Below are 14937 nucleotides of genomic sequence, written 5' to 3' on the forward strand. Positions count from 1 at the left end.
CAGCAAATCCCTTTAAAATGTCACATCTAAAATGTGAGTGTAAATATTTGATCGCATGCAACCCTATGACCTGCTTACTCAAGTGTGTCTCAGGCTGGACAAATGTCATAGAAATGGATCCAAAGGGCACATGGAGTTATATTATACATGTTATCTTTAAAAGAGTGCTACACTCCTTTGATCCCATCACTCAGAAGGCAGTGGCAGGCGGATGGATCTCTATGAATTCGAGGCCAACCTGGGCTACAAAGTGAGCTCCGCGACAGCCATAGGCTATATAGTGAGACTTAATCTCAAAAACTAAACCAAACCAAATAAAAAGGCTTGAGTATAGATTATCAGATTAAGTCTTATTTGGAAGGGAAACTAAATGCAGCAGGAGGACCCGTGTCTCCAGGCTCTCACAGCAAGCGTTTCACCGCTGAGCATCTGGCTGGCCTGTGTTCTTACCCTTTTATTTTGTCTTGTCTCTCGCCTCCACCTCTGCTTTCGAGTTCCTAACTGTGATTCATAGCCCAGTTGCTGGAATCCCCACTTTTGGTTTAGGCTTTCCCACACCGCTGGGACTCTGAGCTAGACCAGGGTAGCTTTGGAGATTAGAAAGACTTGTGTGGGAGCCAGCATCCAGCACACAATACAAAGGCAAACACTTGGGCCTGGAGGAATTGAAAAGAAAACCCTGGTCACTGATGTTTGTATTGAGTGTTGGCTGGTAAATCATATTGCCCCTTTGTATTTTAAGACTATTAACCAACACTATGTTCAATTCATAATAAGTTATTGACGTTTATCTGTATTACCTGCTGACAGATGAGTAGAAAAGCCCTTTTGAAGAGCAGCTTAAATAAATCTTGAACGATTAAGAAATAATCTACACCATTTCCGCGTTGCCCTCTTCAAGTGAGCCTTACTCGCCTGCTTTCTGAGAGTGTCCCAGTTCAGGCCTTTCCATCCTGACCCTTTTCTGAACACGGCTCCCCCGCCCTCACCCCTGTTCTCCTGAGGCTCTTTGTGCTTCCTCTCCACCCTGACCCTTTTCTGACACCCCCCCCCCCCTCTCCTGAGGCGCTCCTTGCTTCCTCTCAGAAGCCTTTCTCCACCTCAGAGCACTTGCGCACCTGAGGGCTGGTGGCGGTGCTGCTCTTTGTTCTGTGTCGTTTCTCACCCTGTCCTCCTCCATAGTGTCACCCTGGGACTGTCTGCTTCACAGCCACTGCTCGTTCATGTTTCCAACATCTCGTTCTCAACAGTTTCCCCCAGAGAGGTTGCGTGCAGCCTCACAGAGCATTGCTCTGCTGTCGTTTCTTAGCCTTCCCGTGGCTCCCCAGGGCCAGTCTGAGAATCTCCTTTATTTTATTTCATATAACTATTTATTTACTTTTTTAAAAAGACTATTTATTATGTATACAGTTTTCTGACTGCATGTACACCTGCAGGCCAGAACAGGGCACCAGATCTCATACAGATGGTTGTGAGCCATCATGTGGCTGCTGGGAATTGATCTCAGGACCTTTGGAAGAACAGTCAATGCTCTTAACCTCTGAGCCATCTCTCCAGCCCCTATTTATTTACTTTTTAAGACAAAGTCTCACTATGTAGCTCTGACTAGCCCAGAACTCACTAAGTAGACTAGGCTAGTCTTATACTTAAAGAGACGTGTGTGCTTTTACCTCCAGAGTGCTGGGATTCAAGGCGTATGCTACCATGTCCAGCATTAAAGGCTTTTTATTATAGGAATTCTTACACATGCAGAGTAGAGGGAGGAGGGTGGGACGCTCATCCTGTTCCCACGATGACCAGCTCTGGAGCATCCTTCTTCATCTCAAATAAGGGGTCTAGGAAGGATTTATTATTATTATTATTATTATTATTATTATTATTATTATTATTATTATTATGTGTGCATGTGTGTGTGATACGTGTGTAATGCAGACACGTGTGCTAAACTCAGTATGTTGAGGCCAGGGATCAAACTCAGATCCTCGGGCTGAGACGGAGAGCACTGTGCCTGCTGAGCTGTCTCTCCAGCCTCTGGAATAGTTTCTCAACATCACTCATCTGTGTTCTGACTTTCAGTTGTTTTATAAATGTCACTATTTGGATTGGAAGCCAGAGTCCTGCACAGTGCCACTGGCTTCCCTTTTTCCTCCTCCCGCTCTCTTTTTTCTCCTTTCTTTCCTTGCTGTCCTCTTCCTGCTCAGCTCACCCTTAGAAAGTTATCTGTTGACTATGGCCCCTATTCCTAGGCTGGTGTGCAGAGCTGTTCATTCTCGTTCCATCCTCACTTCTGCAACTCCACGCTCGCCGGCATCCTGTGTCTGATCCCTTCCCTGACCTCTCGTACCTCTGAACTCTTGCATCTCACATAGAACCCTCAGTGCCAGCCTGTCTCTGTGCATATACAAGACAGAGCAGGGAACAGGATGAGGGGATGAGGTAGGGAGGGCTGGGGCATCCAGCTGTCTTGCTACCTTAGTAGCTTCTGAGAACAAGGGCAAAGACTAGCATGGAACTGAACATCATGGGTACTAGGTAAGTGTCTTAGTCACTGTTCTTTTTTGTTTGTTTTTTATTTTGTTTTTCGAGACAGGGTTTCTCTGTACCTTTGGAGCCTATCCTGGAACTCAGTCTGTTGAGTTGTCGAGACCAGGTTGGCCTCGAACTCATAGAGATCCCCCTGCCTCTGCCTCCTGAGTGCTGGGATTAAGGGCGTGCGCCACTGCCTGGCTTTAATTACTGTTCTATTGCTCTGAAGAGACACCATGACCAAGGCAACTCTTCTAAAAGAAAGTATTTAACTGTTGGCTTGCTTGTAGTTTAGGAGGGTTAGTCCGTCATCGTCATGGCAAGGAGCCTGAGGCATGCAAGTGGCGTAGTTCTGGAGCATTAGCTGAGAACATTGCCTAATCCACAGGCATCAGGCGAAGAACTGACCTGGCATGGGCTTTTGTAACCTCAAAATCTACCTCCCAATGACACACTTTCTTTAACAATCTCATTCTTCTTTAATCCTTCTAATTCCTCTCGAACAGTTTATCAGTTGGGGACAAAACATGAACTAAACTTGAACCACTCCAGTAAGTGTGGGTGGGTGGACTGGTTCTTTAAAGTGGATTTGTAGCAAAGAATATAGGAATATTGACAGATTGCTTTCCTAGAATTCATGGAGTTTTGGGTTTAATCCCCAACACCACATAGTGATATATTTATAAACCAAATACTTGGGAGGGTCAGGAGTTCAGGGTCAGCCTTGGCTATGTGGTAAATTTAAGTCCAACCTGGGATTTATGAGACCTCATCTCAAGTAAATAAATAAATTAAAGCAGTGTATGGGGAGTTAATTGGGGGCAGGTGGGTTATTTGAGTAAAAAGATTCTCAAACAGGAACAAGGAGCCTAGAAAGCGGGAAGGGCTGAGGCACTGGCAGGAAGAGAACCAGTGCCCTTCAGAGAAACAGAGACTGGATGGAGTTGGCACTGATACTTAGAGGCCTGTTGACACTCAGCCTGGGTCAGGAGCCCTGGGCTAGCTTTGTCATTCCGTTCCCAGAACGCTGCTTAAATGATTGGGCACCAGGTGGCTGCTGAGAGCAGCCTCACTGTGACCTCGAGGGTTACTCCTGGAGGTCAGCCCGGAAGGGCCTTGTTCTCCAGGCTGGAATCAAGAATCTGGGCTTCCTTGAAATATGTGCCAAGATAAGGCTGTGGGCACATGTGTGCTGATGGGGGAGCGGCTCACGGGTGCCAGGAAACTCATGCAGCAGTGACAGAGATGTTTCCGCTTGAAATAGCTGCATGAGGGACTGAGGCCCTCCCTCTACAGAGGGAGACCCGAGAGACAGAAGATTTCGTCAAGCTCTGGGTCAGTCATCCTCACTCGAGGCAGAGTGGCCTTGGTGAGTGAGGTTGGGGTGTCCTGTGCAGCACAGGGCTTACTGGGCCTCCCTCCCAGGAGGAGCAGTTCTCATACAGTCTGTGAGGTTCCCATCTTCTTTTGAGTTCCAAAGGCCAAGGTTAGCGGAGCCACCTGTATTCAGTCCCTTATTTTTTGCATGGTGACCTCATCATATAAACGCAGCCCAGGGCCACCTAACTCATTTCGTGTTGCTAGCAAAATATACAGAAGTGATCAGTCTTCATTAGGTGGCTGTGCTGAGAAGATAAGTGTGCCTGTGTAGGCTGGGAGCTGGAGGGTTTCATCTTATGAGGGTCTTCCAGGAGGCTGAAGGGGTGTCCCTGTCTTGCTGAGTGGCATCAGGCCTCCAGGTCAGCTCTGACCGTGGAAGACTCCTGGAAGGCCATGAGCGCTCTATGTACCGTCACAGTGTACCTCCTGAGGCTGCCTGGTGGCATGTACTAATTGCTTCCTCTCTTCTTCCAGAGCTGGAACACAGCGGGCATTGGCGAAACCCTGACCGATGATCTGCCTGCCTTCAGCCTCACGCCTCTTGAGTACATCAGCAATGTAAGAGTTTCTCGGGCACACTCCAAGGTGGCCTCTGCCTTTCACAACCCACTTCTGATTCCCTCAGGGCAGTCACCACACAGTTTGTGCTGTGTGGACCTGGTCTGGAATCATCTTCATTCAGATCCTGGGCAAATGCAGCGAGCCACCAGTGATTTCAGATGCTGAGACACTGTCACACTTGCCCCACTCTTCCAGTGTGACCCCTGCAGGTGTCAGAAATTCTGACTTGGAAAATCAAGGAACAGGTGGTCAAATTATTTTCTATTCCATGCCTGCTATAAACACAGTTGTGAATTGTAATAGAAGGAAGTGCTTGGAATAGGCACAGGCAGCATCATATTTCCATCTTGTCCACTTGTGATAAGTGCTCGATTGGCTGTGGGCTCGGCCCAAATGCCTTACAAGTTTCCCTCTCGTGATTCTGCACCACTAACTTCGGCCATCTTTGTTTTCTAGTGCGTGAAATTACAATGGAATTTTCTCTCTGCACTGTAGTTGTGAATGGCAACTTCCAAGTGTAGTCTCTTCTTTCTCCTGGCTAAGCCATCTTGGAGGGGGAGAAACAGAACCAAGTGCTAGTCCAAATGCCAGGACACTTGCTGACATTAGCCCCTTAGTGGACTTTTTTTCTATGAGCAGTAATGAGACTCAACTTTACATAGTGCTTTTAATCTCACAAAGTTCTTTGGTACCCACTGCCTCATTGAAGTAGGTGTTGCTGGACGCACTTCAGAACATTGAAGCCACTTTTGAGAAGAAGGTATCTACAGGGTAGAGCAGGCCTCTCTCTCTCTCTCTCTCTCTGTGTGTGTGTGTGTGTGTGTGTGTGTGTGTGAGTGTGTGAGAAATGTGCATGTAGAGGCCAGCTAGCCAGCTTGTTTTTGAGGCAGTCTCTCACTGGGACCTAGAGCTAGTCTGGCTGGTTAGCAAGCCCCAGGGATTCTCCTGTTGTCCTCTCAGCCCAGGGACTGTAGGCATGCCCCAGCACACCTGGCTTTTTGCATGGGTGCTGTGGGAAGAACTTGAGCAGCAGTGCTTCGCTGGCTGAGCTCTCCCCGGCCCTTAGTGGTTGTTTCGGAGGGATTGCCATGACTAGTATTACCTCACACGGGTACTCATCCCAGGGCTAGCAGTTTGTCTCTCCTAAGCGAACCTTTCGAGTAACTAGCTAGGTGTGCCAGTGTCAAGCTGAAAGTGCTTTCTTTCGTTTCAGATTGGGCAGTACATCATGTCCCTGCCCTTGAATCTCGAGCCATTTGTGACTCAAGAGGACTCCGCATTAGAGCTGGCCTTGCATGCTGGGAAGCTGCCATTTCCTCCTGAGCAAGGTGAGAGAACTAGTAAGCCATAGCACCTGCTGTCCAGGAAACAGTGGGCACCATATGGGGCTTATGGCTTCATCTTAACCTCACCAGCCATAAATCTGTCTAAACAACCAGGGATGTAGTCATCAAATAGAGAATAGTCAAGCTGAGTTGGTGGTTCATGCCTTTTTATCTTAGCAAGTAGGAGATGAGGCAGGAGGACCACTGTAAGTGTGAGGCCAGCCTGGGCTACATGGTAAATCCCGACTAACCTGGACTATAGAATAAGACCTATTCCAAAAAAACAATCAAAAGAAAGCAAAACCAAATAAAACCCGTGTGTGTGTGTGTGTGTGTGTGTGTGTGTGTGTGTGTGTATGCAGACAGATATATACGTACTATATAATGGGAACTAAGAAAGACTGAGTACCCCTCTGAGGAGCTTTGGCAAGGGATATGGTCTGACCAGGATTAAGGAAAGAGCTGTCTTGCTTTGGTTTGCCCTGCAGAGTGCCCTGGGAACTTGGTGGAGAATCCTACAGGGAGCCCAGAGCACCCACAGCTGGGGAAGCAATGGCAAGAACATCCTGGGATCTTGAAAAGTAGTGGTGGTTCAAGTTCAAGTTCAAGGTCCTCCCTGGGAGCGAATAGATAAGCTACCACTTGATACAAACAGTTTCTGTTGTTGTCATAAGCAGCCTTCCAGAGAGTGTCTGTGCTGATGCCTCTGCCTGCAGCTTGCTCCTGCCTTCACGTGTCTCTCTGTCACTAAACTGATAAGGCAAAGTGCTGATTCCTCTTGCCTGTTATTTGTATCTGACAGCGTTGAGCAGGGGACACATATTTGCTGATCAAAAATCATCCTAATTCCCAATGTTGAATATTTTTTTGAGTTAAAAAAAAACCCCTCACATTTGGTATGTAAAAGATTTAGCCACTCACAGGGAGTAGCACAATAAGATGGGATTGCTTTGGAAGGCTAAGATTGAGAGAAGCTAAAAGCATCCCATGAAAATGCAAATAAAAAGAAATTTGAGATGAAACTGAACTCAAGCCAAGGAAGTGAGACCAAAGAATTATTTTCTGTTGATAAAAAAATGGGTACCACAATGACCTGTGACAAGCACATGCCCTTTAGTGTCTGCTAACAACACTGAGCTGTACAAGAATGAAGCTGTCAGACACGTGATAAGAATTGATCAACCATAGTACCCTAGCTTTCACAGATCAGAGAAAAGAATTAGTGAGTTTGGAAGGGGAATTGAGCAGAATGATCAGGATGCTGGATTGAGTCAATGTGTCAAACTTTCTATCCCATAGAACAGTCTGGACAAGTGTCCATATATAATGTGTATGTAAGGTTTTATTTTGTTTAGTTTGTTGTTGATTTGAGACAAGGACTCACTATGTGGCCCATGTTAGCTTCGAACTTGCCAATAGTCTCCTGCCTCAGTTTCCCAAGTGCTGAAATTATAGACTTCAATGTGCACCATGTGTTCTACCATATTTATGATATGGCTTACAGTTTAGACAAGAAAACCGAAGGTAAGATCCTGTTGATGGAATGCAGTTGGTGAAGGGCTTTGAGGGTCTCTCTATTCCTCTTCTGGGAACCAGTTCTAGAAATAACTCTTCTAACACAAGGTGCTTAGGAGGAGGATTATTCCAAAACTCTTTGCTATTGGGAAAAAGTTCACCTGATCTCAGTATTTATTACTAACAAAGTAAATATCTTGTGATGTGGCCTTGGCTACTTTGCTATTGCCATATTGCCATGACAAAACAGCATGCCAAGGCAACTTATAAAAGAAGCATTTAATTCGGGGACTCATGGTTGCCAGAGAGTTAGAGTCCATGACCATCATGGTAAGGAGCACGGCAACAGGCAGGCATGGTGCTGGAGCAGTAACTGAGAGATTACATGCTGAGGCAATAACCATGAGTCAGAGAGAGAGAGCTAACTCAGAATGACACAGACTTTTAAAACCTCAAAGCTCATCCCCAGCACTACACCTCCTCCAACAAGCCCACACCTCCTATTTGTTCCCAAACACTTCCACCATCTGGGCCTAAGCACTCAAATTTATGAGCCTGTGGGTGCTTTTCTCATTCAAACCACCGCAGATGTCTTCATAACTTATCTGTTTTCTTCATTAAAAAGAATCAAAACCATTAGCACTTACAGATAAGATCTTCAGAAACATTAAGGAAAAAAGTGAGGTGTGAACTAATACTTAGTTTTCCCTATCTCATGCTTTTTTCTGTGAAAGCACTCAAAATAAATCTAGATCCCAAGTAGTCAGCCTTTAACTCAAGTGCGTATGAGCAACACTAAATGACTTACTAGGCTGTGTGTGGGTGAGAGAGAGAGAGAGGGAGAGAGAGACAGAGACAATAATAATTATGAATTTAAAAAGGAATGGGAGAGAGATGGGAGGAATTGGAGGTGTGAAAACACAGCATTCAGTATGAAATTCTCAAAAAATTATCAAAACAACCCCCTCCAAAAAACAGGTCTAGGAAAGTGCGTATTAAGGAGGTGCAGTCACTGCCCCAGACGGGGAGTGAGGTGTGTGAAGGACATTTAGTGGTCTTCACTGTATTTTTAAATGCCCACATTTTTCTAAAATCTAGAATATAGTTCTTTTAAAAAATATTTTTAATGTGTGTGTGTGTCTATGTGTGGGTCTGTGCACATGTGTGTGTGTGTGTGTGTCTGTGTGTGGGTCTGTGCACATGTGTGTGTGTGTGTCTGTGTGTGGGTCTGTGCACATGTGTGTGTGTGTGTGTGTCTGTGTGTGGGTATGTGCACACGAGTGCAGGCACCCTTGAAGTTTAAAGAAGGCATTGATCAGATCCCCTGAGTTGAAGTTATGGATAGTTGTGAGCCGCTGGATGGGTGCTGGGAATCAAACCTGGGTTCTCTGCAGGAGTAGTAAGTACTCCTAACCTCTGCCATCTCGCAGCCCTGAGAATATATTTCTCTATTGTGTGTAAACGAGGCAAACACCAGAGTGGGGTGTTTGTGTGCATCTTTTTATCTTTGTTTACTAACGTGCTTTTTCGTTTATATGTTTACTTAACTTTTCTTTTGAAATAAATTCTTCTCTTATACAATACATTCCGACCTAGTTTTGCCCCCTTTGTTTAACTTTTTGAGGCTGAGGATCCAACTCAGGGCTGTGCATTCTGAGCATTCCTCTACCACTGAGCCACATCCCTCAGCTCTTAATATACCTTGTAAATTTAGAACCTCAATCTTGTTTTCCTAGGAATTTCATACAGGTGAACTCAGCATCCAGCCTTAAGAGCTGCTCTGACTTTTTTATTCTACTTACCTACTTTGCTGGACTATCTACATAAATCTCAGGTGTCTTATCTCCTCCTGTGTCCTCATACAACTGCTGTGTGCACTGCCTGCTGCACTGCATCAGGAAGACAGTGTCTTGTTCCTCCAGGACATCACTCCCTCAATCACGTCACAGGTGTTTACTGACCATTTACTGTGTGTGCGCAGTTAGGATGGCCTCACCAGAGGGAATTTCAATATGGCAATTAACAATATGACAGTATCAACATTAATCCAGGTATTTTGGTTTTGTTTGTTGTTTTGAGACAGGACTCATGTAGCCCAGGCTGGCCTTATACTTGCTATGTAGTCAAGGATGGCCTTAAGCTCCTAATCCTCCTGCCTCTAGCTCCCTACTGTTAGGATTAAAGATGTGCACCACCATGCCCAGCAATATGTTTGCCATTTTCTTCCTTCCTTCCTCCTTCCTTCCCTCTCTCCCTCCCCCCCCCCTTCTTCCTTTTTTTGGTGATGGTGGAATTGAATCTAGGGCCTTGAACATGATGGGTAAGTTTTTATCACTGAGCTGCATTCCCAGCCAAATTATTTATGTTTTGTTGAGGGGGAGTAGTGTGTGTGTGTGTGTGTGTGTGTGTGTGTGTACATGCGTGTTCGTGTGTGCACACACTTATGTGTCCCACAGTGCATATGTGAAGGTCAGAGGACAATTTGTAACAGTCAGTTCTCTCCTCCCACTATGGGATCCAGGGGTTGACTTTAGGTCCTCAGACTTGTCAAACCCTGACTCATCTTGCCACCCCCTCAAAAATTAAACATATACAAAATAGGAAAGAAGTGTCCAGTGAACATTCATATATAATCTGGCTGTTCTTAGCTTTTGATTGTTTGTTTTTGAGATAGGTCTCTTTATATAATATAGCCCTGGCTATCCTAGAACTTATTATGTAGACTAGTCTAGATTCGAACTCATAGAGTTCTGCTTGCCTCTGCCTCCTGAGTACGAGGACTAGAAGTGTATACTGCTATGCCTGGCTTTCATGTCTAGCATTTTAACATTGCAGATTTAAGGAACAAGATGGGGCCAAAGGATCACAAGTTTGAGATTGCCTGGGTTACTTATCCAGTTCCAAGATATAGACCCTGTCTCAGAAACCAAAACAAAAAAAACCCCAGTACCAATGGACCTGCTTACCTGGGCACAGGGTCACATGACTGCCCTGATATTCTCAAAGTAGTTTAGACTGGCCTCAAACTCAGGGTAGTCTTGCACACGTGACACCACTTTTTGCTTGAAAATTTTTATTTATTATTATTACTAAAAGTTATTATCATTATATAGCTCTTGTTGAAAATGAGTTTCATTCATGGATAATATTTATTTACTCATATGTTTGCTTATTTATTTGAGGCTGGGCATTCTGCAGCCTAGGCAGGCCACAAACTCCACGTAGCCATTGATGACCTTGAGCTCTTGATCCTCCCAAGTGCTGTGATGACAGGCATGTGCCACCATGATTAAACTCAGGACCTGGTACATTTGAATCACTCGACTGCCTAAGCTAGGTCTCCAGTTCTCCTGGGCACTTTTTAAAAAATGTTTACTTTGTGTATATGAGTGTTTTAGCTGTGTCTGTGTTTGTACATCACATGTATGTAGGTTCCTTGTAAGAGCAACAAATGCTCTTGACTGCTGAGCCACATCCCAGCCCTCTCCTGAGCACTAACCTTAAAAATAATTTTTATGCTCTCTGTTCAGAACACTCTTCCCTTCTGTGTATTTGGCACGTGGCCCATTTGTCTCTGTAGCATTGTGAGCTGAGGAACTCGGTTCAGTTCTGGTACAAATGTCTGAATGGCCTTTTCTGGCTTTGCTGTGCTTGTAAGCCTCTTCCTTCCTGCCTGGAGTGTACTGAGTGCAACCAGAGCTGCCCAGACCCAGTAGGAATGTGGTACGTCAGGACTTGTATGATTCCCGAGAAACTGCCCCTTGTCCCCTGTGCTCATGCAGTTCTCCCTTTGGTCTCCTGTGCTCATGCAGTGCTCACTGTGGTCCCCTGTGCTCATGCAGTGCTCCCTTTGGTCTCCTGTGCTCATGCAGTGCTCCCTTTGGTCTCCTGTGCTCATGCAGTGCTCCCTTTGGTCTCCTGTGCTCATGCAGTGCTCCCTTTGGTCTCCTGTGCTCACGCAGTGCTCCCTTTGGTCTCCTGTGCTCACGCAGTGCTCCCTTTGGTCTCCTGTGCTCATGCAGTTCTCCCTTTGGTCTCCTGTGCTCATGCAGTGCTCCCTTTGGTCTCCTGTGCTCATGCAGTGCTCACTGTGGTCCCCTGTGCTCATGTAGTGCTCCCTTTGGTCTCCCGTGCTCATGCAGTGCTCCCTTTGGTCCCCTGTGCTCATGCAGTGCTCACTTTGGCCTCATCGCACCGGCACAGCCGTCTTCTGAGATTTTAGCTTTGGTGTTTGTCTTCCACTTTTCTTTTCTGTACATTATTATGACTGTGGCTGCTACAGCAGTTCCATGAAACCAAGGCTCCTGTTTCTCTCTGTACAGGTGGAACATGATGTCAGAGAGCCCAGGGCCCTCACCTCTCCAGGGGTGGTGGTGTTCTGAGGCTCAGTCTTGGTTCCAGCATGGTCCCTGTCTTTGCACCCTCTTTGCACCCTCGGTGCCCACCACTAGCTTTGCCTAGAGGCTCTCATCTCTTTAGGGTCCTCCTCTGCCTGCAGAAGTCCTGGCCTCTATGGCTTGATTTGGTTCCCAGGCTTGTGGGGTCTTGATCAGCCCTACCAGATTGACTCGTTTTTTTGTGTTCTCCTTGTCCCTGGTCAGTATCAGTGGACTCATAGGTTCCTTGTTCTGTTCCCCATGTTTCTGAGCCCATTAGCTCCCTGGCACATTATGGCATGTACCATTTACTGGGAGCCAGGGCACTAAGAGGTAACTTTTTCTGAGCAGATTTTATATTTCTCTGACCTTTCCACTTCAGGGGATGAACTGCCTGAGTTGGACAATATGGCTGACAACTGGCTGGGCTCCATTGCCAGAGCCACCATGCAGACCTATTGCGACGTGATTCTCCAGATCCCAGAGGTGACCCCACACTCTACCAAACAGCTGGCTACAGACATTGGTAAGTGCCCAGGGGTTGAGCAGGAGAAGAGAAGTAAGTTTGACTTCCCTCTTGGTCTCCAGGAATGTTACCCCTAAGTTCCTCCTAACTTCAATTCTGGGGTTGACCGTGATGGTGAGATGCACTGGAGTGAGCGAGACAGCCTAGCCCTGCCTAGTCTTCTGCTCACTGACATAGTAATTACTAACCTAACTAACGTTTATGGAGTGCTTACTGCATACCAGGCGTATCAGGCACTGAAGCAAGCATGCATCCATTGTGGTATGCAATCCTGTAGGTAGGTGATGTTGTATGACAAGGCCACATCCTAGGTTCCTCTATGGTCCCCATCAGAATGCTATCCTGCCCCAGGTCAGAGGGCATGGCTTCCCCACTCCCTTCTCCTGGGGTTTTAAGTGGTCTGGAGAGAGGGTGGAGGGACCTTAACAATCAGCTCCCCCGTGACCCATCCCAGCTGTGACCTGGGTGACTAGGGTTGAGCCAGGTCCCACTTCTGTTTATTTGCTGATGAAGAATTAGAAGCAAGGTTCAACCCTTGGGGTTCCAGAGTGGTTAGTGATGAGGCCAGCTTGCAATCCAGCTGCCCTGAGTCCTCACCCTGCTCATTTCAGCCTGCCTGTGGCTCTTCCCAGGGTGCCACCTGTCTTTCAGAGATGGATAAGGAAATTCAGTTGCCCTTTGTCATATGCCCAACTGGTACAGGCGGGAGCACGGAGGAGCCACCTGGAATGGGGCAGTGGTGGTGGTGGGCCATGAGATGCTAGGACTGCCTGGAGTTCAGTGGTCCTTGCATTCCTCTTCTTCCCTCCCTGTTTACTCAGAATTCCTTGACCACTAACTGTGTGCCAGCTGTAATGCTAACGATAGCACACAGCAGGATTAGAGTGTTTCCTCATCCACTGAGCATAAGGAAGTGAGGTTAAGGACTGGGAAGGATGCTGAACATTGAGGCCTGTGACAAGGAGTGAATGAAATTAAGCATTCATACACCAACATAAAATACTGCTGGCCAAATTGTCATGGCAGACTGAGGCCTCCTGGTTTTACCATTGAGCTGGGCCTGGCAAAGACCCAAGGAAGAGTCTGAACTGCCCTGGAGTTCAGGTCTAGACAGAGAAGAGGTGAACCCAAGTAGCAATCACCCGTCCAGGCCTTCTGAGTAGAAAGAGGAGGAAGGAGGCATGACATGCCTATGCAGTGATTCCTCCAACACGACAGATACTTTAAAGGTCTCTGTCCATCTCACCTCCATCCCTGCTGCCTGGTGGGTACTGACTGCATGGGCAGGGCTGGTAAAGGGTGACATTCCTGGCTGCAGCTAGGTGTTTTCCGTTCAGACAGTGCTGTCAGGTGGTTAGAATCCAGGGCTGTGTTTGAGAATGACTGACCCTTAGAGGCCTGTCTGTCTGTCTGTCTGTCTCTCTCTCTCTCTCTTTCTCTCTCTCTCTTTCTCTTTCTCTTTCTCTCTCTCGATAGGGTCTCACTATGTAGCCCTGGCTGGCCTAGAACTCACTATGTAGGCTGACTGTCCTCAAACTCAGAGCTCCTTTCGAGTGCTAAAGATGTGTCCCACCATGCCCAGCCAGAGGTCTCTCTTCACCATCGTGCTCTATTTGAACTGGGTTCGGGCTAGTAAATCTGCATTAACTAGTTCTCAGCGGTGAGATGCATGATACCAGGCCACCACCTCTGACACCAGTCTTGTGTTCAGTGTGAGCTTCCCAGGGGGACACTTTGTTGTTCAGCAAGCCCACGTCCCCCCCCCCTTTGCTTTTCCATATGCTGGAGAATATGATATGCTGGGGGTAAGATGGGGGAGGCCAGCTGCCTTTACACTGGTGCTGGAGGGATAGGGGAGGGGAAGCTGGCAATGCTGGCTGGTTCTTCATTCAACTAGAATTCCAGGGCTCAGATCATACCCACTGCCTGCAGGTGAAGAAGGGGAGCAAGCACCCAGAATTTGGGAAGGCCTTGGGGGCTCCATGTACTGCCCCGCTGACCCTGTCCCTTTTTCGCCCACAGACTACCTGATCAATGTGATGGATGCGCTGGGCCTGCAGCCGTCACGTACCCTCCAGAACATTGTAACACTCTTGAAGGCCAAACCTGAGGAATACAGACAGATCAGCAAAGGGCTGCCACGTCGCCTTGCAGCCACGGTGGCCACCATGCGTGGTGTAAACTACTGACAGCTCTGAGGAGAAGGTCCAGGGCAGGGTCAGAGCCTGAGGGCAGGGCCTGTCCAGGACAGGACAGGGGCTGAAGCCTTGATGACTCTCAGAATGGGTTCATTCTCAGCCTCTGCCAGTGATGGAGCATTGTATGTGGAAGATGCTTTCACTTCTTATCAGGCAGGCCTGGTGGTGCATGTCTGCAATCCTTGGGGGGACTGAGACAGGAGGATTTCTGTGAGTTTGAGGTCATTAAGGCTAGTGTGAGACCCAGTCTTTACAAGGAGAAGGATGTAAATGAGAAGTAATGTATTATTTATCAGAAAGGAATCTTCAGATGGTTTTTTAAAATAACTTAATTTTAATAAACACTGCAACAAGGCAAAGGCTGTTTCCGTCTTCTCTGGTAACGTCTGATTGCTCGCAGCACGCTGAGCAGGGCCTGAGAACACTGAGGTAGGTAGGCTGTGAAGGGGCCAAGGACAGTCTACAATCCACCTTAGGGCCAGGCCACAGCTGATACTGTGGTAGACCAGAAGGCAGAGGCACAGTGCTGG

General features: G+C 47.1%; 1 protein-coding gene across 2 annotated transcripts in view; it reads left to right on the forward strand.

The window, feature by feature from the left end:
• Cog7 (component of oligomeric golgi complex 7) overlaps positions 1-14766 on the forward strand; it is a 70900-nt gene extending 56134 nt beyond the window's left edge. For both annotated transcript variants that reach the window (XM_087908493.1, XM_087908494.1), the window contains exons 14-17: positions 4381-4464; positions 5681-5795; positions 12066-12209; positions 14232-14766. In XM_087908493.1, the coding sequence (XP_087764619.1) occupies positions 4381-4464; positions 5681-5795; positions 12066-12209; positions 14232-14398 (510 nt within the window). In that variant the 3' untranslated portion in view covers positions 14399-14766. The remainder of the gene's footprint in view (positions 1-4380; positions 4465-5680; positions 5796-12065; positions 12210-14231) is intronic.
• Positions 14767-14937: the final 171 nt, after the last annotated feature.

Source organism: Myodes glareolus, chromosome 7 (genome assembly GCF_982192425.1).
Source record: "Myodes glareolus chromosome 7, mMyoGla1.1, whole genome shotgun sequence".
Lineage (NCBI taxonomy): Eukaryota > Metazoa > Chordata > Mammalia > Rodentia > Cricetidae > Myodes > Myodes glareolus.